General features: G+C 36.5%; 1 protein-coding gene across 1 annotated transcript; it reads left to right on the top strand.

Moving 5' to 3' along the window:
• The first annotated feature begins 319 nt into the window (after positions 1 to 319).
• Positions 320 to 25,030, top strand: uap1l1 (UDP-N-acetylglucosamine pyrophosphorylase 1, like 1). The gene is made up of 9 exons (XM_039764344.1): positions 320 to 767; positions 10,944 to 11,148; positions 12,049 to 12,224; positions 13,674 to 13,846; positions 14,379 to 14,572; positions 15,730 to 15,870; positions 15,947 to 16,132; positions 19,955 to 20,021; positions 23,437 to 25,030. Exons 1-9 carry the CDS (start codon positions 470 to 472, stop codon positions 23,530 to 23,532), a joined length of 1,536 nt encoding a protein of 511 aa, XP_039620278.1. The 5' UTR covers positions 320 to 469; the 3' UTR covers positions 23,533 to 25,030.
• The last annotated feature ends 343 nt before the right edge of the window (positions 25,031 to 25,373 follow it).

The following is a 25,373-nucleotide window of genomic DNA, read 5'->3' as shown; positions in this document are numbered from 1 at the left end:
TATTTACTTTTTTACGAATTTTGATAAGAGACTTCATTATTGATCACATTTGAAACATACCGATACTGCAGTGCCTCCGGCGACGCGTTATGGAGGAAAAAAAGCACAACTGTTGTTAAGTAAATTCGTCATCCGCTAATTCCTTTAAACGCACACATTATTAAGCATAATTTACCCGCGTATTATCTTTTTATGGAACACCAATTTGTTAATATTTTAAATTCACCTTTTTAACTTCCTTCGCGCAGCCACTCCGTTTGAAGCCAACTTGTTCCCGCCCGTCCACTCGCGCGCCTGCGCTCAGTCACGCGACCCGGAGCCGCGTCCTGGCTGGCAGCGGCGGTCACGAGGCCTCTGTTTGTGTCAGCTGAGAGCCGACCGCGCGCTGTCTTTCCGTTACTTTCGCTTCCTCTTCTCCACTCTCTCTGTGTCTAAGTTCATTTCAGTCAGCTGCTGTTAATGAGAAGCGATGCTGTCTGTGGAGGAAGCCCGATCCAGGCTGCATGCTGCCGGTCAGCCTCACGTTTTGCGCTTCTGGTCCGAACTCGCTCCACAAGAACGCTCGTCTTTACTTGCCGAGGTTGCCACCCTAGACCCGGACTGGCTTGCTAAGCACTGTCGAGATGCAGCGGCTGAGGCGAAGGCGACCCTCGGAAATCCCGACTCAGTGCAACGGCTGGACGAGCGTATGGAGCCTGTTGCTCCGGAGTTCTTGGGAAGTGTGAAGAAAAATGACACGGAGACGCTGCAAAGTTGGCAGGAGCAAGGTACATGGCGCCGGGGTGATTACATGGAAAATGGGATGGTTTACAAGTAGAAAAAGCGCTGCTGCGTTTAGTGGAGTGAGCCATCACGTTAGGTTAAAACATTACCTTTATAAACCTACAGGAAAACTCCCAGGATTTATCAGATTGAAAAGTGAATGAAAGGAAAGATAAGGGGGGTTTGTGTGGAAAGGTCAGGATTCCAGAGTGTCCATCGAGAAAGTGGTGGCCCTGATGAGTAAGAGTTCTTCAGAGAGACGCCGGTAAATTAGTTAATGCAAATGCCGCATAGAGAACAGTTAAACGTGATGCTTATTAAAATGGGTCGAGTGTAGTTCGGAGTGACCAGTTAAGAAGTGAAAGCTATCAGGAAGAGTACTTTAGCTTCTCCGAGTGTAATTAGCAGACTAAGTAAGATAACAGGGTTTAAAAGCGAGGAGCACGGAAGATAAATTGCAAGCATAGTAGTTTCAGCCTGGTGTATGCAGTACCACTCAAAAGCTTCGACATACCACCTCATGAAAGGTTTTTCTTTATTTATACTACTTTCTGCATTTTAAAATAATGCAATTCATCAAACAAATGAAACAGCACATACGTGACAGAGCTGTAGATTATTTTAGTTTGTCTTTACAAACACGATGTTGTGTATCATCGTTATGCTGATGATATGCAGCTGTACCTCAAAGTTAGACCTGACATCATCTGTAAAAAAAAAAAAAAAAAAAAGTTGTTGAAATGCTTTGAGGATATTAGATATTTTAGATGGCACAAAATCTCTTACAATTAAACGAAACTAAAACAGAGGTCATTATTTTTGGACCTACCACATCTGCAGTTGAAATCAGCACTCAGCCTCCTTGGCAGCAATTATTCGTAATGATGTCAGAAATCTAGGTATCATCTTCGAGTTGTCACTAAGTTTTGAAAAACAAATCTCCACGGTAGTAAAGTCCAGTTTCATCCAACTGAGGCAAATTTATAAACTAAAATCCTTTCTTTCACAGAAGGAATTTGAAAGAGTCATTCATGTCTTTATTACATCTCGGCTAGATTACTGTAATTCCTTATATGTAGGACTGCCAAAATCTGCTCTGTCGCTTCTTCAGCTGGTTCCAAACGCTGCAGCTGGATTTTTAATTGGGTCTAGAAAAAAGGATCATATCTCCCCCATTTTAGCCTCTCTCCATTGGCTACCAGTGAGGTGTCACATTGATTTTAAAATCTTGTTGATTGTTTTTAAAGCCTTGCATGGTCTCACTCCAAAATACATCTGTGACCTACTTCACCTCTATGTGGCACCAAGAGCATTGTGGTCATCTGGACAACTACTCCTTGTAGTCCAAGAGCTGGGCTGAAGTCTAGGGGAGACAGAGCTTTATCAGTTATTGCTTCTAGGCTTTGGAATGACTTGCCTTTTCACATCATGTCTTCATCTTCTATCGAGGTTTTTAAAGTCGGCTTTAGACCTACTTGTTTTCTTTCGCCTTTCACTGTGTATAATGGGATTGTGGTGGATGTTATAATTGGTTCTTTTATTAATCTGCTTCTGCATGACTGTTTGCATTGTGTTTGTTTTAATTCTTCTTTGTACATCACTTTGGTGCAACATCTGTTGTTTTAAATGTGCTTTTATAAATAAAAAATCTAATCTAATATATAATATAATCTAGATTCTTCAAGTATCCTTGCTGGCAGCATTGCATACTCATTGCAGACTCTGTGTTGAGATAGCCACCTGGAATGCTTTTTCAGCACTTATTTTTGGTGGGGTTCAAAATATTTTTTACATTTAAATATTTGTTTTATTTATATTTGTGTTACCAACAGTTTTCAAGTATTTAAATTTAAGCATTATATAAAAAAAATGTTTTAAAGATTTTGCAAAACATACACATAATCGGGTATGTCCAAACCTTTGACTGATATTATATTAAGTGTCCAGAATAATTTTTGGGACACATTTTTCCTTGATTTACCCCTCAGCTGCACAGTTTAAAATTGTAAATCAAAGAATTCAGATATAATAAAGTGCATGTTACAGATTATAATTTAAGGATAGCTGTATACATTTTGGTCATACCATGTAGAAATTACAACACTTTTCATACATGGTCCCCGCCAAACATTTTTTGCAGGTGTAAAAGTGAATTCTGGGCCATGAAAGCACACATGACACTAATATGTACTGTAAATATGGTTGGTAAGATAAACAGAATTGTATGTGATTTAAATTTAAGCATTGGGATAAATAGGTGTACTACAGGGGAAGCTAAAGGTATTACATTCAAGAATGATAAGTAGGAAAGTGGCAGGATGAAAGGTATGAGAATGTAAAGGTGAACAACACGAAAAAGAATGGTGTTGGATATAAGCATGAAAGAGTGAATATATATATATATATATATATATATATATATATATATATATATATATATATATATATATATATATATATATATATATATATATATATATACATACATACATACATACAGTATATAAGAGTTACCCAAAGGGGGCTACAGTACATGTAAGAGTGGAAAGCAGGGAAGTGGAAGCCTCTGTTCCTCAAAAATGGGTTGAGAATTTAAAGTGTTTAGTGATTTAAGAATAATCAGTAAGGAAGTGACATCACATATGACTAATATGATTCATGCACTTTATGTTTGAGCCACTGGACAAAGTAAGGTGCTGGATTTAAAGCAGACCTGAAGATATGTAGGATATTAAATAGAAAAGTGAAAAGCAAAGAAGATGAAGATGCCCAGTGGGCTTAAAGGAATGTCAAGAGTAGCTGTCAGGAAAGAGGCAGCCTGCTGGGCAAACCAGATATGGAAATGACCATCCGGGAGAACAGGACACATAATGAGTACAGAGAGAATAAAATGTTTCATAGTGAGCTGCATTTCTTTTTTATATATATATTTTTTTTTGACAAGCCAGATACAAAGGATAGTGATTTTAAATATAATTAACAGGGTAAATTCTATTATTCTATTATTATTCATAGAAATGATTAATATTACTGTTGTGTGCTGAATAATAAGCAAAGCAGTTTACAGAATTTCCCTGGATTCAGTAGTTAGAGTTGGGTAAACCTGACTTTATATTCAGTTTTCTATAACTTTTAAAATTCAGTATGAACATGATTTATGTTCATGTGTAAGTGGTCTTTTGGGTACTCTGGTTTTCCTTCCACATTCACAAAGACATGCAGGTTAGGCTAACTGGTGATTCCAAATTAGCCCTGTGTGAATGTAGGTGTGTGCATGAGTGGGTCCTACTTCAGCCCCCTGCAATTTTAAATTGGATTAAGTGGGTTTGAAAATGTTATGATGTCTTAATTAATAATCAATTTTTGAATATATTTGTTTAATAGTTGATATGTAAAAGTGTATTGTACTGTACATGCTATGAAAGGTGTTGAATAAAGCCTGAGAAAATTAACTTCATTTTTTTGTGCTAAGAAAAAAAATAGCAGATTATGAAGTTGTATTATAGATTTGAACATTTAAATTGTTTTCCAATGTAATTTACCAATATTTTATTATTGAACAGAAATATCTCTTGTTCAAAGCACCATGTGCAGATAATCTATACTGATAAAAGGCAAAGCCCTCACTGACTGACTGACTGACTGACTCACTCACTCACTCACTCACTCACTCACTACTAATTCTCCAACTTCCCGTGTAGGTAGAAGGCTGAAATTTGGCAGGCTTCATTTCAAAATTCTATGCGTAACGGTCATAACTGAATCCTACTTACGTACGTATATACGGCCATTGCCTGCAGCTCGGTCGCCGTGTGAGGCGGAGTTGCGTCCCCCATCACCACACCTCCCACGGAGTTGGCTGCCTGCCTATATTGTATCCCCCACCCACGCCTCCCACGTAATTGAGTGCCTGCCCATATAAGGCCGTCCGTCAGCAGCAATCCAATAGACACACTGCCGCTAAATATTCACAGGCAAATCAAAAAGTTAATACCGGGAATGCCTGTTAAACATCTTAGATTCACGAGTAGCGATTTGGGTGGTGAGATGTCTATCGAGGTGATCACTGTAATATTTATATGTCATTGAAATGTATTATTATCAGGCATGGTTTAGGCACCTATGTCATCAGGACGGCATCAGAAAAAGGGACCTCAAAGTTACTATTATGGAAGTTAATTTGGAGCACAGATGCCGTGAATGTAAGAGCTGTAATGAATAAAGTTCCCCTGCATACTTTAAAAGAAAGTCTCGCCATCATTTAATTTTTCACAATTTGTGAAAACAAGACATGGTGTCAGAATAGAGGACAGTCATGGATTTTGTTGGAGTTCCTTCGCTATGAATTGACTGGGATTCTCTTAACCTGCCGGGAGAATGGAAATAGTTCCGACAGCACGTGGAGCTGATGTTTTCTGGCCAGCTAAAAGGCAAAGACGGGAATGAGAAATGCAGCTACCTGCTCCTATGGACTGGGGAAAAAGGAAGAGACATTTTTAACACATGGGCTCTCACCCAGGAGGAAACCAAGGTACTGAAAACTTATTATGACCGTTTTGAGGCGTTTGTCATGCCTAACACAAATATGATATTCACGAGATACAAGTTTAATGAGAAGACGCAGGGTATAAATGAGACTTTTGATCATTTTGTAATGGAGTTGAAATTGCTGGTGAAGGACTGTGCTTATGCAAATAAAGATGAGATGGTCAAGGATAGAATAGTGCTTGGCCGGGTCTGAGCTAACATTAAATAAAGCCATGGACATCGCAAAATCGCACGAGATAGCACAAGCACAGCAGATGCATGTACTCCGAGCGGCTCACGTGAACTGACTGTGAACATGCACGCGGACAATAAGCAAGAGCTCCATAGAGCGCTGAACAAAAAACATATTACACAATTGAGAAGGCAGCAAAAGAATATGAAGTGAATGACGCATACAAGCATATTCATAAGTGCAGCTACTGCGGAAACAAAGCACGCGGTGGAAAAAGTCAATGTCCAGCTAAAGGAAGACAGTGTAAAAAATGTGATAAATTGAACCACTTCGCTAAAGTTTGCAGGACTGGGAAAGGTAAAGCCGTGCATGCAGTGTGTGATGTCTGAGATAAAGAGGAAGACGAGCTGTTTATTGATGCAGTAGGAAAGGAACAACCCTCTGAATCTGAACAAGCCTTTGTACACATATCAATAGGAAAGCAAGGTGTAAAGCTTAAGTTTAAATTAAGTTCATAGACACACTGCCGCTAAATATTTGCAGGCAAATCCACAACTTAATACCAAGAATGCCTGTTAAACATCTTAGATTAACAAGTACCAATTTGGGTAGTGAACACTTCGACGAATGAAACCTGTTATCTTTACAACGGTTGACAAACACGAAATATAAATTGAACACAACACGTCCTCCATATATGAACCTGATTGAAAGAAATAATGATAATCAAATCCTTGATGACAGCAACACTCATAACAGTCACAAAACAATTACATTGACAATCATTTTAAATTATTTTTAAAATGTTTCCTTTTCTTTTTCATTACTTCTTTAACACACTACTTCTCCGCTGCGAAGCACAGGTATTTTGCTAGTGATGCTATAAACTAAAGTATTTATCATACCAGAATTCAAGTTTTTTCAAAGACTGCAACACTGTTAAAAAAATAATAATAATAAATACAAAAGACTTATGTTGTCTCATTATATTAAGGTGTTAATACTAAATTGGATATCAAGGAGAGTTTGGTGGTGTGAAATGAAGCCAATTACCTAAGAGAACTAAATCTGTCCTGTTTTACAGTTCGTCTTAGTTGAATTAGTAAACCAGAAACTACTTCTGTGTCAACACCCATGGAGAATCTGTGCAATCTGTGGAATGTGAATTTCCCCTTGAGATTAATAAAGTATCTATCTATCTGTCTATCTGTCTGTCTGTCTATATTCTTGTACCACAAGTCTACAAGGGAATGGAAACCATTCACAGGGTTTAGTTGCTTCTTGTAAATAAAGTATTTAACATGCTCATTCAAATGAGAAGAGTAAATGTGGTATATTTTAATCATTTTTGGGAGCAGTAAGAGGAGGAGTATTATCAAGTATGAAGAGCAGAGTGAAATTTTTTGTTTCAAAGTTATTTTGAACCAAAGTGGATTACATTTATAGAAGTGATGTTTACGACTAGAGCATTGGCAAGTTAAATGATTTACATTCGTTCGCAGAGTGCTCGTATTTATACTGTAAATTTAGATGCGATTAAGCATAAATGCTCATAATCCAGAGCAGATGTGTAGATGTGGGTAGGCCTGATGTGGTGGCATTTGTCCTAGATGAAGTTGCAATCACATTACCCAATTAAACTGTAACTTGCCCTTCATGCTTCAAGTGCTCCTATAATTTTATTTCTGAAAGGATTTTTTTTCTTCAAACTAATCTCATGCTTATTTAGAGATACTAGTAGCTGTACTTATATTTCTATTATTAGAAATACTATGGGGAGCCATTAACATGAGCTGGCCTGGTTTAAAATATGCCTTAGATGTGAAACTACATATTTAAGTACTGTGCAGCAGTAATTCTTGCACATTATCTGGAGATGTCATATTTGCTTAACTTGTGCTAAACTGTAACTGCTCTTCAATATCCCACTGAAAAGGCCCAGCCTAACCCCTGCTCATTCAGCCTTTTGAGACAGCTCTTATCACAAAGATGCTGATTTAATTTCCTTACCTTCACAGTTCTAAGATGACAGAGTCTGTTTACTTTGGAGACCTGCTAAGTCAAGCAAAGTGACACCTTTTATTGGCTAACTAAAAAGATTACAATATGCAAGCCTTCAAGGCAACTCAGACCCCTTCTTCAGGCGAGATGTAATACAGAAACTGGAGTTCCCTGTGTTTATATACAGACTGGGACAAGAAAGATAAGGGATTCGAATGAAACCTTAACATTAGGCATGAGTGGGGTCCCATCTAATTTTCAAAATATTCTGCAGAAAATCACTATCTTAACATAAAGGCACCCTTTTACTAACTTTAACGTTAGTGTTTGGGCGAGGGATAGATGATCTAAATAATTTTCGAGATTAGACATACCGGAGAAGTTTCAAAACATGATGCCAAATCTAATAATATATAAACACAGGGAACTCCAGTTTCTGCATTACTTCTCGCCTGAAGAAGGGGCCTGAGTTGCCTTGAAAACTTGCATATTGTAATCTTTTTATTTAGCCAATAAAAGGTGTCATTCTGCTTGACTTTTCACTACATTCATAATGGCTAACACAGTGCAACACCCTAGTACTAGAGACCTGCTAAGAATAAGGGTAAAATAGTAACATTAAGGGCTTATTTAGATATGTTGTCCATAGCTCTTTCACTTGTTAAATGTTAACAGGTTGACAGATAAGACTATAGATAAGAGTACAGCAGATAAGAAAATGTGATAAACAATCCCCATTCCACTATGAATAAAATTACAGACTTAATCAGTGGTAGATACAAGAAACAGCCCAGGTCTTAAACGAAAGCTACGGGATTAACATAATTGACATTTTCTATTAATTTGTCAATTGTTTATATGTGGTCTTAAGCAAAGTAATTACAGTAAGAGCTGCAATATCTGGAACCTTTCATGCAACACTATCATAGGGAATGAAGCTCAAATGGGGGCACACCTGTCACCACTGCAAACTAGCTGGAGACCCTGTCAGCAATTTAAAGATTCTAGAGAGGATGTCAATTGGTGAGCCAGAATCACAGTATGGATACTTATTGTGGTATCTTCCTAAAATAATGGTAATAGGGTTGCAGTGTCCAGCATTGAAGCTTTTATTTTACCTCAGAGTTCAGACATCAGGAATGCACTGATATGCAAGTTCTTGATCAATACCAATAATCAGTCTTTTCTATGTAATGTCTGCCAGCGCCAACACTTATACTGAGATTTATTTTTTCCTGTTATTTTTTTCTATATTTTGTTCATACCTGCATTTCTAAAGAAGTTCTCCACAAACCACAGACTAGTTAATTGAGGTAACATTTTTTTCCTTAAACATTTCTTACCTTTGAGAATTAGCTTTGTTTCAGAAACAAATAAAATTAACAAAAACTCCTAACTTTTTTGTTGTTACTTAGTTGTTTTAACTACAAACATTTCAAATCATCTTACATCAAAAAAGTAAAGACATTTTGAATATCTGTTGAGAGAATTTGGTGTATCTTTAAAATCCTGTGCCAGTTTTCTTCTATAGAATAAATTTTACAAAAACATTCTCCCAACTTAGGTTTTTCCATTCTTCATGATACATGTTCTTATTATTAATTCTGTTTTTAAAAATGAACCTAGAAACTAAGTATCTGCAAAGGTGAGTATCTAGATAACAGAAAATTGTATTGCAAACTGGGAGGAAGTGCTAGTGTGACAGATGTTTTAGAGTTCCTTTGTCATTAGGCTTTTTACCACTGCAGGAACTTTGGTTTCAGGAAAAAAATAGTTCCTGTATGAAGTAGACCCTGGGCCACTTGTGGTCCCTGTCCACTTTTGTGTGTTGTGTCTCCATTGCACAACAGGAGGTGCAAAATAAGCAACATGCAAAGAAGAGTGATGTGGTGCGAAGTGAGGCACGTTTGAGAGTTCACAGGGGACTTACAGGGAGTGATTGCAGTTGCAATTGCAACTTCATGGCGGAGATTATTACTTCAATGCAGTGTATGGCATGGTACACTGGGAAGGTGGGTGTAAAGAGTGACATATTGCAAGGTGCGTCACTGCATTTTTACTGATAACTCTCCTAAGTCCGAACTACTAACTGATTTGAAAAATGGCACAGAAGCTTGTGCTCAGCCTATCTGCACAATTCGTCGCCCACACCCCCTCCCACAATCATTCCTGATTAAAGGAAAAGTACCAGGAACTATAAATGACCTGAGTACCTGTGGTGGGAAGGCTACAAAAGTGATTCCTGAAAAAAAAGTTCCTGTGGTGGGAAAGTTCCTTTTGTTTTCAGTGTCATTGTCATGATATAAAATGCTTATAAAGATTTGTCTTTCAGGGCGGCACGGTGGCACAGTGGTAGCGCTGCTGCCTCACAGTTAAGAGGCCTGGGTTTGCTTCCCGGGTCCTCCCTGCATGGAGTTTGCATGTTCTCCCTGTGTCTGCGTGGGTTTCCTCCCACAGTCCAAAGACATGCAGGTTAGGTTCATTGGCGATTCTAAATTGGCCCTGGTGTGTGCTTGGTGTGTGGGTGTCCTGCGGTGGGTTGGCACCCTGCCCGGGATTTGTTCCTGCCTTGTGTCCTGTGTTGGCAGGGATTCGCTCCAGCAGACCCCCGTGACCCTTTGCTCGCATTCAGTGGGTTGGATGATGGATGGATGAATTTGTCTATCACAAGCTATAGTGTACCTACAAAACACACAACATATACAGTATATTAATTATTCTTATAGGGAGGTTCCAAAGCACTTACTTTCTAACTAAATCAAATGCTTCTTTCTAGCAACAGAAACCTCACTCCTATAAAATGGTCATTAGACATTTGTGTTACCCAGGCTTCAGTTAGTAGATTACATGTTGTTAAAACTTGTTTTTATTTAATCCTTATGTGATAACAAAAGGTTAGGAATAATTTATTCATTAGTCTTCATTTTAGTAGCATGCTTTGCAGTAGGCATACATTTTGTAAACATGTACAAATGGCATAATATTGTGTTTCTGCTCATGTAAAAAGTATACTGAAATAGAATAAAATACTAAGCTTACAGAAAGTGCAACAATGAGAGGTTAAAAGGATAATACAGAAATTAACATTACAAAATGAAGTTAACCATGTCTAACACAGTTTCACAAGGCAGGCATAGATAGTTACAGTGACAACTATAAAATACTTAACTACAATAAAGAGGGAAGTCTAGAGTGTGAAACAAAAATTAATTTAATAGAGTCAAGTTAAGGCCTTGGCAGACTCAATTTTAAGAGAAAAAAATTCAATTCAATTTAAAGGATAAATGTTAATATAAGATGTACTGTATACCATGTTTATGTCTTCTGATGTCATATGTGTTTAACTATCTAACCCCATTTATTTGACTGTAAAGTCAAAAACACATTAAATGAACTTCATTAAATTCTTTTCAGAGTCCAGTGTTTGTTAGCTTAATGTATTTTTTCATGTAAATTCCAGGCTTGTTACAGATATCGGAGAACAAAGTGGCTGTGCTGCTGCTTGCCGGTGGTCAAGGTACTCGCCTAGGAGTATCATACCCCAAGGGCATGTACAATGTCGGCCTTCCCAGTGGAAAAACTTTGTACCAAATTCAGGCTGAGCGGATACGTAAAGTGGAAATGCTTGCTGCAAAAAAACGTGGAGTGAAGTGTACTGTGCCATGGTAAGAAACTGAAGCATTTTAGAGGATTTGTACATACATGGTGGATCTTTCAGAGCCATTTTAAAGAGATGACAAACTACATAATCTATATTTTTAGAAGAAACCTGTTCTTTAGCAATTATTAATGATACCGTTTTTGGGTTGCTTTCTGTTTTCAAACCTCTGATTACTTTAGATAGTGTTTAGGTTTAAAAAAAAAAATCACATGAATGTGTCTAATAATGTAAAGAGATGTATAGTCACAAGTGGAGCCTCTTTTAAAATAGATATGACATTTCTGTAAGGAACATTTTGGTTTTGTATAAATGAAGCATGCAGGAATTTTTTTAACATTTCTAAGTGTTCCTAATCCCAATTAATTGCACATGAGCCAGGTATTTTTACACTGTTTTTTATCTTCATTATCTTGTAATGTTGCTCTTAGTTTAATCAGAACTTGATTTAGCTTTTTAATCTACAACACAAATAGTTTATCCCCATGCCACATCTCTTCATTCTGTATGTTTTCAGTTGAGTTTACTGTACTTTTTCCATACAGTACTTATTTTTCCACTTAAAAACATTAATGACAGCAAATGATACCTTTACATGTTAACACTGTTTAGATGCATTTGAGTATTTATTTAAGCTGAGTATAGGTTCCTGCAGGCATTATGATATAATGGTTAAGGTATTGAATTTTAAACCATAAGGTTATTGTTTCAGTTCAATCCTATGATTCATTTTGTGAACCCAAGTAAGTCACTGAACCTGTCTATATTTCAACAAAACAAAATGTGTAAACAGTTGTAATATATCCCAAACTTGTATACAAATATAAAATAATATTATATTATTATTATTATTATTAATAATAAAAATAATGATAATAATAATGTATTATCCTTATAATGGTTATAGGTATATCATGACAAGTGAATTCACACTATCACCAACAGAGAAGTTTTTTGAAGAAAATGGTTACTTTGGCCTGGACAAGTCAAATGTGATCATGTTTGAGCAAAGAATGATACCTGCTGTCTCTTTTGATGGGAAAGTGATTCTAGAAGCCAAAAGTAAAATCGCCATGGCACCAGGTAAGAAAATATTTTGAAACAACTAGTAGGGTAAGGAGGGCAGCACGGTGGCACAGTGGGTAGCACTGCTACCTCGTAGTTCGGAGACCAGGGCTCACTTCCCGGGTCCTCCTTGCGTGGAGTTTGCATGTTCTCCCCATGTCTGCGTGGGTTTCCTCCCACAGTCCAAAGACATGCAGGTTAGGTGCATTGGCGATACTAAATTATCCCTAGTGTGTGTGCTTGGTGTGTTTGTGTGTGTGCCCTGCAGTGGACTGGCACCCATGCCCGGGGTTTGTTTCCTGCCTTGCACCCTGTAGTTAGGATATAGCGGGTTGGATAATGGATGGATGGATGTATAGTACGGTAAGGTAACATGTAAAAAGTCTTATGCGTTACATTGTCTGATTGCTTTTTAAAGTAACAAGTAACCTAACTTAGTACTTGTTTACAGAAGTAAAACTCTCTGCATTGTTATTATCATAGTGGCACTTGATGTAAAGCAAGATGTACACGTATCAGTGTGTCTCTTCTTTGCAGAGCTCAGTCACACAGCCAAGCAGAAGAGTGTGCTGCGTGCAACCCGATAACAGAAACATTATTAATAAAGTATCAGCTTAGTTTTAATTCAGCTATTTGCTACAGATATGTTGACACAATGTGATTGGATGATGCAGCAGCAGCCAGAGTTCATACTGCAAATCATTGGTGGCTTAGGTCGACGATGCGAAAATAGAATGGATGTTAATTACTTCAGAGCACATGAAGGACTAAACATATTTATAAAACACCAGACAGTTGTCACAGGCTCATGCTTGTTTTCTACTTATCTCCTTGTTGTGCAGTTTAATTATGTTGGAGCGTTTTGCCAAAGGAGATTTCAAGAAAATCACTTGTGTGTATAAATGCCTATTTTTAAGAAAACGGGTTTCTGTCTTATCCAGGTTATTCATTTTACCCTGGCTATAAACAGGATGTGTATGTAAACACACTCAATGGTATGTGATGTGTGTGATTAGTATACTGTATATTTGCTATACTGCCTGATTTTTACACAATTTAATAGGACTTCTCCAAAATATATTTTTTTCCAACCCATCCTATGCATCAGTGCTTTACAGTTGCATAGTTTATTTTTAAGGAAGTGTTATGTAGTTTGACAAATGGTTTTTATTTATGAATATTACCTTTCTTTGGTGCACATGCCTTTGTCATATGTGTTTTTTTTGTTTTTTTTTTAATATGTCCATGCAACTGTTAAAATCTAAGCTGTCTAGTCACCTACTGAAGAGTGGTTCATTGTTTTTCATCTGTTATCATTGCTCTCTTACCATTGTAAAAATCTTGCATTAATTAGAAATTATATTAAATGACAGTAATGTGTAAATTGTATATGGTTATGTGATGTACTTGAAATAATTATTTATGGTCATTCAAAAATAAAAAGGAAAATAAATAATTTTTTTTTAGATGGGAATGGTGGCCTTTATCAAGCTCTAGATGACAATCAGATTCTTGAAGATATGGAAAGACGTGGCATTCAATATATTCATGTTTACTGTGTGGACAACATCCTGGTTAAGATGGCAGATCCTGTCTTTATTGGATTCTGTGTTGAGAAGGGAGCAGATTGTGGAGCAAAGGTATTAAAGGTTGCATGTTGCTGATTTATTTATTTTACAACACACATTTTAGACTTAAAATAAAAACGCCATTCTTTTTTCTGTTTACATTGTGAATTTTCTCATTTCATTTTTAGAATATGAGTATCCTCATGCTGTGTGTTCTAACAAGCTTGGGTGTGTTGTGAGCTTAGGTGCCATGTTACATTCTGTTGTGTGATTCAAATGTATTAATTTCTTTTTAACAAATGAAGATGTTCTGTTGCATCTTATGAGGGCATTTCGTTAGGATGGAAACTGTTCTTGTTTATAAAAGGCTGACCTCCTGTGCTTATATTGTAACTCCTAGATTTTACTTTTTAGTGCTCCCACCAGAACCTTTGCAATGTTAATATTTTAAAAAACATTACTGCTACTGCTATTCATGCTTATTGTTGCTGTATTAATAATAATATTTTTTTCTATGAATCCAGCACTTTTTAGTGTTGGTTTACTTTATCCTTTTTGAACATTTTTTAAAAATGTTTTTGATTTACCTTTGTTTTGATGTCAGGTGGTAGAAAAAGCGTACCCTACAGAGCCAGTGGGGGTTGTGTGTCGGGTTGATGGAGTCTATCAGGTTGTAGAGTACAGTGAGATCACATTAGAGACTGCAGAGAAACAGGATGCCTTTGGATCTCTGGTGTACAGTGCTGGGAATATCTGCAACCATTTCTTCACCCTGCATTTTCTAAAATCTGTTTCTGAGTGAGTAACCTAGATTCTCAGTTACTGTTTTCAAAATCTAGCCACATATGAGGTGCTCGAATATTAGTAGTGCTATCAGCATATCCTTTAGTCACAAAAGTGCAGATGTCAACCAAGTACAAATATTATGGTAAGACCGTGGACTATTTGTATAGGACAGCAAAAACACATTGTGCTTCTAAAGCACTTTCACGAGGAAGTCTGCACAAAACAGATCTTCAAAGAAAACATGCGAAACTGATTAGTAATTGGGGAGACATTTGGTTGCCATTATAGCTGTTAAAGTATGTTCCTCCATTTGTTTTTAAGATATGCTTACTTAACATAATTACTATTAACTGATTTATCTTTCTATTGCATGTATTTCACTAAAAATTGATATAATTTATAAGATATACAGCATCCCTATTTCATAAAAAAATGACTAGTTTTAATTAAACAAGGATTACATTATTAAATAAATGTCTTTTAGAGTGGCACAGTGGTATCCTACTGCCCAGGGCAACCCTGCTCTGGATAAAGTAGGTCAGAAATTTACATGACAGTGTATACCATTTATATGACTACAATATTTATTCATAAATATTTAAATAACCCTGTATAGTTTGCAGATTATAACATCCATTTTTATGCTAATGAAGGAGATATTGGTGCAAAAAATAGAACTTCATTGCTAAATGAAACCAAATGATGTATTGTTGGTTCATATTTTAAATGAGGAGTTGTTTTTTATTTTTTTGTAGGGAGCACTTATTATTGCTAAATTGAACTTGTCTGAGTAATGTTTGGAACAATTACATGCTTACTAAAATGTCTCTCCTACACTTAACTTCTCTCTTCTACATGTCATTCAGCTTAAGACTTACAATGAATTTCATCTTAAGAAATGGTGTTAGCAGCTGGTGCTCTTTTTTCCACTTCTTTATTTAATTCATGTTCAGTATTCATAAACACTGACAGTATTGTCTCTGCTCCTTTCTCTTCCTTGTAGATTTATAGACTTTAACTGTGTTAACATTTTTTTCTTAAACTATAAATAATTTAATCATATTAGGATGCAAAAAGTTATTACTTGTCTTTAAACCAGAATACTAGGAGGACCTGAATACTTTAATGTTTTAAATCTGTTGTTAATATAAAACTACTTTTGTCCCTAGAAAATTCAAAGACAAGCTAAAGCAGCACATTGCAATTAAAAAGGTACCATATGTTGATGAGGATGGAAACCTAGTGAAGCCACTCAAGCCAAATGGAATTAAAATGGAGAAGTTTGTTTTTGATGTTTTTCAGTTTTCCAAGTAAGTATGTTAATTTTAAATGATCAAAACCTTAGCTTTGCTCAAAAAAATAGAAATATTTCTATGTTCTTGTCAGAAACTTTGTTGCTTTTGAGGTACTCCGAGAAGAAGAGTTTTCTCCTTTGAAGAATGCTGATACCGCAGCTCAGGACAACCCGACAACTGCTCGGTGTGCCCTCCTCTGTCAACACTACCGATGGGCCCTGAAAGGGGGTGCTCGATTTACAGAAAGTGAAAATCACAATTTAACAGAAAACCTGAGGTGAGGACATGCATAAATGGTGGTTGTATATATGGGTGAAACATTTACTAGAAAATCTTTAGAAAATGCTGTACAACTATTCTATAATATTAGTGAAGTCATTTATTGTTCTTTTTTATTTTCTTATAGTGAAATATGTTATGCTCTTAAGGATAAGGCTGTAGTTTATCAACATTAGATAGATGGATAGATAGATACTTTATTAATTCCAAGGGGAAATTCACATACTCCAGCAGCAGCATACTGATAAAGAACAATATTAAATTAAAGAGTGATAAAAATACAGGTATAAAAGACAATAACTTTGTACAGTATAATGTTATTAAAGTATAAGACATTATACTTTAACACTAGAATTACCAAAGCCTATGAAAAAACTCATAATCCCGGCCCACCTTAAATCCGTTCGCACCTCTCTGTCAGCATCTTTTGTGTTGTAAATGTGTCAATCAGCACATCCCCCGCCCACCAACACAGTTCAATTCCCAAAGAGGGTTCTCAGTGCTCAGTGTTTATCTTGGAATGAAGTTGGAGTTGTAGAGGGTAAATAATATATCGTCATTTGGAATACATATATTTCATGTGTGCTCCATGTCTACAACAATCTATGTAAACACATTGTTAAAACAGAAATGTTTTTCATGTTTTAGTAATAATTGACAAATTGTAGACATGAAATGTATAATGTGTGAAGCCAAATATCAAATAAACTCTTTCACAAAAGGTACAAGTATAAAAAAAACAAGTGCGTTTTTATTCAAGAATATAACTGCAGAAAAAGAACTTGCATTAGGGTGAGACATTGACACGTCCCTAATACGACTGCTTTGGTGGTGCAGAGGTAAGAACGTCTGACTCGTAATCAAGACGGTCGCGGTTCAAACCTAGATGCCTCTGTTTTGAGTAGTGAACTGCTCTTATTCTTACTATTATAGGATAAAAACATACATTTGATTTGAGTCTGTAACAGCTGGTGTCAATTTATGGTACTTGTAAAAGTTAGTTTTTTGGAGGTTTTTTTAATTCAGTTTTATTCTGTCAGTCTCGTTCAAACTCCAGCCTATCTGACACTGTTAGTTTTCAAATAAAGACGTGCTAGAACAGAGGTGAACTCAGATGAGGATGAGGGTTCTACATTGGAGAAAGAACAGAAGTCCTCCCCGCAAGAAATGTCCGCACACATATAAGAACAACACAGCTGCTCCAGGCGTAAAGGAGAAAGATGGCACCGTTTGGATGCAGCAAGAGGTCGGGCATCATCCTGCCAGTCAGTCTGCCCCACAATTGTCCTTCAAAGAAAAAAAGCAGGGCTTACAGAGCTTGCCAATGTATTGTGCAAAGTCCCGTTTGTGATTATGTTTTGTGATGGTCTTTACATAATAAAACATTTACATGTTACTTATATAAAAGCCAGATCAAATATTATTTACTCTGATTTATTTACTTCCTACAGCATAAAGTCACAAGTAGACGGCAGAGCTTTCTGTTTTTGATTGACATGGGCATGCTCACAAAGTACATGTGTACTAAAATAAAAAAAAAAAATCATTCAATTTGTTGCACATCCTTTTAAATGTTCAGCATTATTTTTTTTATGATTTTTTCCCCTTTTAGGGAGTGGAGTGGTTTAGAAATTTAAAAAAAAATAATTTTTTCTTATTCTCCGAAACTTCAGTCACATATTTTTGTCCTAATCTGTTAGTATTTAGAGATTTCAATATGCATTAAGGTATGGTTGTCCTTTTTCTTGTCATAAATTTCTGTTTTTATGAACATTAAAATGTTGTGGATAGCAACTGCATAATTGTTAAACCACGAAAGCCTGAAGCCCAAATACAGCACAACACTAACAGCCTGGTATTTGACTTTTTTTTGGGGAGGACAACTCATTCACACTAAGCTCAGTTCCAATTTTTTCACTCATACAGCATATGTCATTCGCAAAATGGCATGGAATCAAAACTTTTCAGGAAGGATTTATGCTGGTTTTGAAATGACTGTTTTGCACTCGAACCCTCCACATCACATTCTCAAAAATGCCTCCTTTTATGTCCACAGGTTTCAATATATAAATTTTTCAGTGATAACGTCACTCAAATCTTTGATTACAGTTTCTATCCCTTGCCATTATGAGCTAACAAATTCACAGATGTCATGCGCTGAAACGTTGTAAGGTACGGCAGCAACCTGCATCTGTTAGGTCACATCAGTCCGACAAAATAGTTTTTATTAATTTTCACATGTGGGGCACATTCAGAATATTTACTTGCAAATTATGTTCAGCAGTTACAAAAAATCAGATATGAGGAAAAAATCAGAACAGAGTCACTTTTAGCTGTGGTTATGAATGTAGTTTTAAAAGACTCACTCTTGTTAAGATGGGGTGAAAAATCACCGCATTAAACAACACTGATGTAGCACTAGATCCGAAAATGCTTAACAATCTTTATGAAAACTTTCAATTCAGTATAATTTATTCTTATGAATCACACTTACAGTAACACCATTAGAAGTGCAGTAGTTTTTCAGACCAGAGCTTTCAAACATAATAGGGAAATATGTTAGTATTCTGAAAAATGTGATTATATCCATAAATATGTAAGATTTTGTTTTATGTCTAGAAAAACATAAATATGGACATAAGACATAAATATGTTATTAAAACCAAAAACCCACATTTTTTTGATATTCCACAAACAAGTTGTTTTGAGTGTGTTTCCTTTTTAAGAACATTAGATAAATGATGTGTTATCAACATAATTAAAGGTAAAAAATCAGGACAGTTTACATTATGAACTCAGAGGATGACTATATCCGCAGAAGAAGATTGTATAAGCATCTCTCCAGAAAATGTAGCTTAGAATTATATAAATTAAAAAAAAAAAAAAAAAGACAACATTCAATACATCAAGTTAGTTTGGTGATTTGATTGCCGTTATTTTGTCCAGATCCTTTTCAAAGGAAGTCGCAGTCTGTGCTTAAGGTACAAAATTCAGATTCTGACAGCTCTGCATGTGAAGGTCTGGTATTACCACTGCATAAATTGCTGATTCATTTACATTGATGTTCTTGAGTACAAAATTTACTATTTAACCAAAAGATTACGGCTATAATATCAAAATGATCATGTTTTAATGTATCTCTCTTATTTTTGTTTTATTTGGTTATTTAACAGAGTACTGTACACTAGAGCACAGTCTGTACAGTGTTCTTAGGGGCACGATGAATCTACATTTTTATTGCAAAGCACTTTAAGTTAATTGAATTGTTAATATGTTAATAAAATTTGAAACTGCTATAGCCAGCATCCTCATGTCATATATCACACAAACATTCCTTTAGGTAACAGCTGCACTTGACTGATATTTTAAAAGATCGATTATTGATCTTTGATGGTACCCCTCACTTTAAAAAAAAAATGGAAAACGGTGAAATAAAAGTGAGAGAAGAGTAGTAGTGAATAAGTGATGAAAAAGTGATGCATGGGAAGTGATATGAAGAATAATGTGCAAGAAGCAAGCATGAAAAGTAAAACTTCAAAAACAAAATAGTGATTTATCATAAAAAAATGAATTCCTCCTAATATAAATCGGTAGTTTGATATGCAATCCTTGATAATTGCTGGTGGTAGAGTGTGTGATTTTTTTTTTAAAATCAAAGGAGGAATGGTGAAACTAACTTAGGATAAAAAGGAAATAATTTAATGACGGATTCATGATGTGATTGTGATGGCCTGGCATCAAATTGCTGGTCACTTATTTCTTCCTGCCTTTTAATAAAATTGTATTAACTGATTGTTTTTTTTTTTTTCATTCAATTTAGTTTAAAAGCTCATGAAAATCCTTCTGGTGTGATTGAAATTTCCCCTTTGGTATCCTACTGGGGTGAGGTGAGGAATTCTAAATCACTACAGTATGTGACCTTTCTATAATATTCACCATATATCCATTCACCTACTTTCTCTTTCCACTTCTTAGGTAAAATAGTCGCCTGTAGTAAACTAGCACCTTCATCTGTGCTTTTTTTAGCATTGAAATGTGCTTCTGATTTCAGCACATTTTAGTAAATCCTTTTAACTGTATCTGCCTTTCGCTTTGAGAGAAGGTGCTTAATCTGAAGTCCACCTTGTAGATAATCTGTCATCATCAAGCCCATCAACATTTACCTTTTAGCTATGGCCTAAGTTTTTTTTCAGAAATGAGATGATATTATTACTATTATTATTAATAATGCAGTAATAATAATAGTTGTTGATTAAGTTGGTACTTTGATTCACCAAGATATCATTAAATTTATCAAAAACTTGAAGAATCACAGTAATCATTTTTCAAATTACTATCACTGTTTGAAATAACTTTTATAATTCAGTCATTACATAGAAGTCCCATTTCAAGCAGTTATTCCTATAGTCTACTAATAACACCTAATTGTAGCACCTAAGTCTTCAGTATGTATGCTGATGTGCTGCTTTTTTTGTTGGAGCACCTGGAGACCAATATGATATTTCATGAAGTGTGAAAAATGACACACAGTAGAATTCTTTCAGTTGCTGGAGTTAGTGAATACACTGGCATTACTAAAGGATAATTAATTGTGTTTTCATAAATGTGCAATGCTAGGGTTTTATGATGGATGATTGGAAGAGAGTCTTATGAAGGGATGAATCTACGTTACAAAGAGAATCATGTATGATAAAGAGTAAATGAAAGGATGCTGAAAGAGTGCATGACACCATCTGTCTAGCATATTGGAAGAAATGTTATGGCATGGGGCTGTTTTGGTGTTGACAAGGTGGGAGACTAAGACCGAGCACAAGGAATACTAATCAGCAAGGTTATCACTCTGTTTCACAATGGCATGCTCTCTCCTGTGGACAAAACTTGATCAATGCCACTTTCATGCAGGAGGACAACAATTCAAACCACACCTATACTTTATGCAGAAACTATTTGGTTAGAAGCAGTCCACTAAACTACTGTCGATGGATTGCTTAATCTGAGGCACATTGAGCTGGTATGGGAACAACTTGATTGTAAGGGCAGTGAAAAGTACCATACAAGCTAATCACATCTATTGGTAGTGCTGCAGGAAGGGTGGGGTAAAACTTCATCTGAGTACCTTAGGAAAATGACAGCCAGAATAAATAAATGACAAAACAGTCATTGCAGCATATGGATACACACAAGCTTTGAAGGACAGAATAGTAATTTGGAATAGAAATATTAACTTGTGACATGGATAAGTTGACTTGGACAGATATAGATAGTTATGTATGTATATGTGTATACACACACATATATTGTAGCAAGGTGAGTGATAAGGAAGAGGGAATCCAAAAATATATATATAATATGTGTGTGTGTGTGTGTGTATATATATATCTGCTGAAAAAAATTAAAGGAACACTTTCAAAACACATCAGATCTCAATGGGAAAAAGAAATCCTCCTGGATATCTATACTGATATAGACTGGGTAATGTGTTAGGAACGAAAGGATGCCACATCGTTTGATGGAAATGAAAATGATCAACCTACAGAGCCCTGAATTCAAAGACGCCCCAAAAATCAGAGTGAAAAAATGATGTGGCAGGCGAGTCCATTTTGCCAAAATTTAATTGCAGCAACTCAAAATTGTACGCAGCACTTTGTATGGTCCCTGTGTTCTTGTATACATGCCTGACAACATCGGTGCATGCTTCTAATGAGATGACAGATGGTGTTGTGGGGATCTCCTCCCAGATCTGGACCAGGGCATAACTGAGCTCCTGGACAGTCTGAGGTGCAACCTGGTGGCATTGGATGGACCAAAACATAATGTCCCAGAGGTGTTCTATTGGATTTAGGTCAGGAAAGTGTGGTGGCCAGTCAATGGTATCAATTCCTTCATCCTCCAGGAACTGCCTGCATACTCTCACCACATGAGGCCAGGAATTGTCGTGCACCAGGAGCCACTGTACCAGCATAGGGTCTGACAATGGGTCCAAGGATTTCATCCTGATACCTAATGGCAGCCAAGGTGCCTTTGTCAAGCCTGTAGCGGTCTGTGTGACCCTCCATGGATATGCCTCCCCAGACAATCATTAACCCACCACCAAACTGCTCATGCTGAATGATGTTACAGGCAGCATAATGTTCTCCATGGCTTCTCCAGACCCTTTCACTTCTGTCACGTGCTCAGGGTGAACCTGCTCTCATCTGTAAAAGCACAGGGCACCAGTGGTGCATCTGCCAATTCTGGTATTCTATGGCGAATGCCAATCGAGCTGCATGCTGCTGGGCAGTGAGCTCAGGGCCCATTAGAGGACATGGGGCCCTTGGGTCACCCTCATGAAGTCTTTCTGGTTGTTTGGTCAGAGACATTCACACCAGTGGCCTGCTGGAGGTCATTTTGTAGGGCTCTGGCAGTGCTCATCCTGTTCCTCCTTGCCCAAAGGAGCAGATACTGGTCCTGCTGATGGGTTATGGACCTTCTATGGCCCTCTCCAGCTCTCCTAGAGTAACTGCTTGTCTCCTAGAATCTCCTCCATGCCCTTGAGACTGTGCAGGGAGACACAGCAAACCTTCTGGCAATGACACGTATTGATGTGCCATCCTGGAGAAGTTGGACTACCTGTGCAACCTCTGTAGGGTCCAGGTATCGCCTCATGCTACCAGTAGTGACACTGACTGTAGCCAAATGCAAAACTAGTGAAGAAACAGAAAAGATGAGGAGGGAAAAATGTCAGTGGCCTCCACCTGTTAAACCATTCCTGTTTTGGGGTCATCTCATTGTTGCCCTCTAGTGCATCTGTTGTTAATTTAATTAACACCACAGCAGCTGAAACTGATTAACAACCCCTCTGCTACTTAACTGACCAGATTAATATCCCATAAGTTTCATTGACTTTATGCTATACTCTGATTAAAAGTGTTCCTTTAATTCTTTTGAGCAGTATATATATATATATATATATATATATATATAATAACATTTTTGCTGCATATTTTAACGTTACTTTGTTGAATACAAATTCCCATTTCACATGAACCTTCCTTTGTGGCTCTAAATATTTCAGAGATATTATTGGTGGCGCATTGTCCAGATTTTTTAAATGCACAGTATTAGTTAATGGTAGAAGCAAAAAGAAAGTAGACAATGATCTGAAATCATTTCATTAATAAGAGAAATAATCAAGTTATTAATATCAACAGCACAAGTGATGCAGTAATTTGTTGTAACACAAGTATCATGACTTTACTCAAGTATGAAAGGTTGTAATAATTTACAGTAGTAGTTCTAACTGATTCCTTTTTCTTTCTGTAGGGCCTAGAAATGTACCTGAAAGACCGAGTTATTAATGGCTCAGTGGTTCTTGATGAGAAGGAAGCTGAAGAGATGCTGAAGACTAAACAACATTAGTGATGCGGCTGATTTTGCTCTTTCAAGGCTACCAGTTAAATTCTCTGCACATTTCAGGTCTTTATTAAATGTGGCATTTTAGTTAGGGAAAGCTGGATAGACACTGTGGGACGCAGAGATGTGAGGTAAGAAAAGGTACCAGCAAATGCAAGAAAATATCTCACGCCACAGAGGCAAATAAAAGTAACTGATTGAGGGGCTTCTCTGGTTAAAGGCAACAGAGTGATTCTGTGGCAGAAGTCTAACGTGTACTACTGATGTTCATTTCACTGGTTGTGTGAGACAGCAGAAATAGGATGATTTCAGAAGGACCCGCTTTACTCAAGAGACGGACCAAGAAACCTACTTGACATGCAGCCACGTGCAGCCTACTTGATTTAGAAAAACGTTACATGCTTAATATTCTAAGTGAAAATTGCTAAGAGACACATAAATAAGGATTTATGTGTATTTTCTACTGTACATCTTTGTTTTATTTTTTGGGCTAACTGGTTAGTTCTGTTGCTTATCGGTTCTCAGGTATTGAAACTGAACGTGCTAAAACTATACTCACTTAAAAAGTGCCTTCTATTTGGTTCATTAATTTTAAAGTGCCTTAATTTTTGAAAGCCAAACACTACCAGGATACAGAAATATTATTTTGTGAGATGTTAGCTTGTAATTCACCCTACATCAAACCTGCATGTTTTTCTTTCCTTATAGTACGTATGTAATGAATGGGAAGTTTGTCAGATTTTATCTACAGGTTGTTTGCTTTCCATTCAGAACGGTTTCTCTACCTCTGAGTTTTGTTAGTTTAAAACGTTTTGTTGAAACACAAAGTGTCAGTTGTATGAGTGTATTAGACTTGCACTCTGCTTCATCTACGACTTGAAGCTCTTATACTTTATGGTGTTGGCAGATGCAGTGTGTGTTTTCAGCTGGAACACAACAGCTTTAGCAAAGACGCAGATGCCCAGTCAAGAAACGCTACACACACAGCGACAGTTTGATTTCTAGTGTACTGTAAGGCCTTGTGTTTGTAGTACACACACCCTTTCCAAATTTTATACTTGTATTTTATGAGCTTTTTTTTATGCACACTCAAGACATTGAAGTAAACCAAATGCTGAGATAGTGTAACATTCAGTTTCTTTTTAGTTTTTTTTAGTATTTTGTTTATTATAATTTCTAGCTAAAATAATAAAGGGACTTTTTTATTGTGAAGAAACCTATGCATACAATTTGTTGACATAAAGACTGGGAAGTTGAGCACAGCTTTAAAATCTGTAGTCAAAGAACACCGAGAAATACAGCACTGCATTGTGGGTTTGTTGGCTTGTTTTCCTTTTACTGTGATTTTGATGAGATTTACCTCTCTGGGCTCCTGCTGCTTTTTCTCACATTGGACCACCCCATTCAAAGAAGCTTTAATATGCCATCTTAATACTCAGATGGATGGGATTGAGTGCCTAATACTTAAATAAAGTGCTTACTGAATAAACGACATGCACAATTATGAGTGTTCTGTGTTCTTGAATAATGCTGGCGTTTCTTTGAAAGTTGACGAGGATTGAGAGAGAAGGTCTTCATTTTCTGTTCATGATTGATTTTGCGTACATTTATTGATTTAACAACCGTAGAATTTCTTGTAAAAGTTTCCTCTGGCCATTGTCTGTTGCAACATACTGGAAATGAATTGGTGCCAGCCGTCATTCTTTGCCCTCGATGTCTGATCTGCTTTTTCCACATTAGAATCAGGAGTACTATGAGTGGATATTTCACAATACCTTAAGCACTTTTTCCAATAAGATATGTGTTTAAATTTTCATTCTTTAATGCAACATATTATTGAAAATTTA

The sequence above is a fragment of the Polypterus senegalus genome, chromosome 9 (genome assembly GCF_016835505.1).
Source record: "Polypterus senegalus isolate Bchr_013 chromosome 9, ASM1683550v1, whole genome shotgun sequence".
NCBI lineage: Eukaryota > Metazoa > Chordata > Cladistia > Polypteriformes > Polypteridae > Polypterus > Polypterus senegalus.
This window is presented reverse-complemented; position numbering and strand designations above follow the sequence as displayed.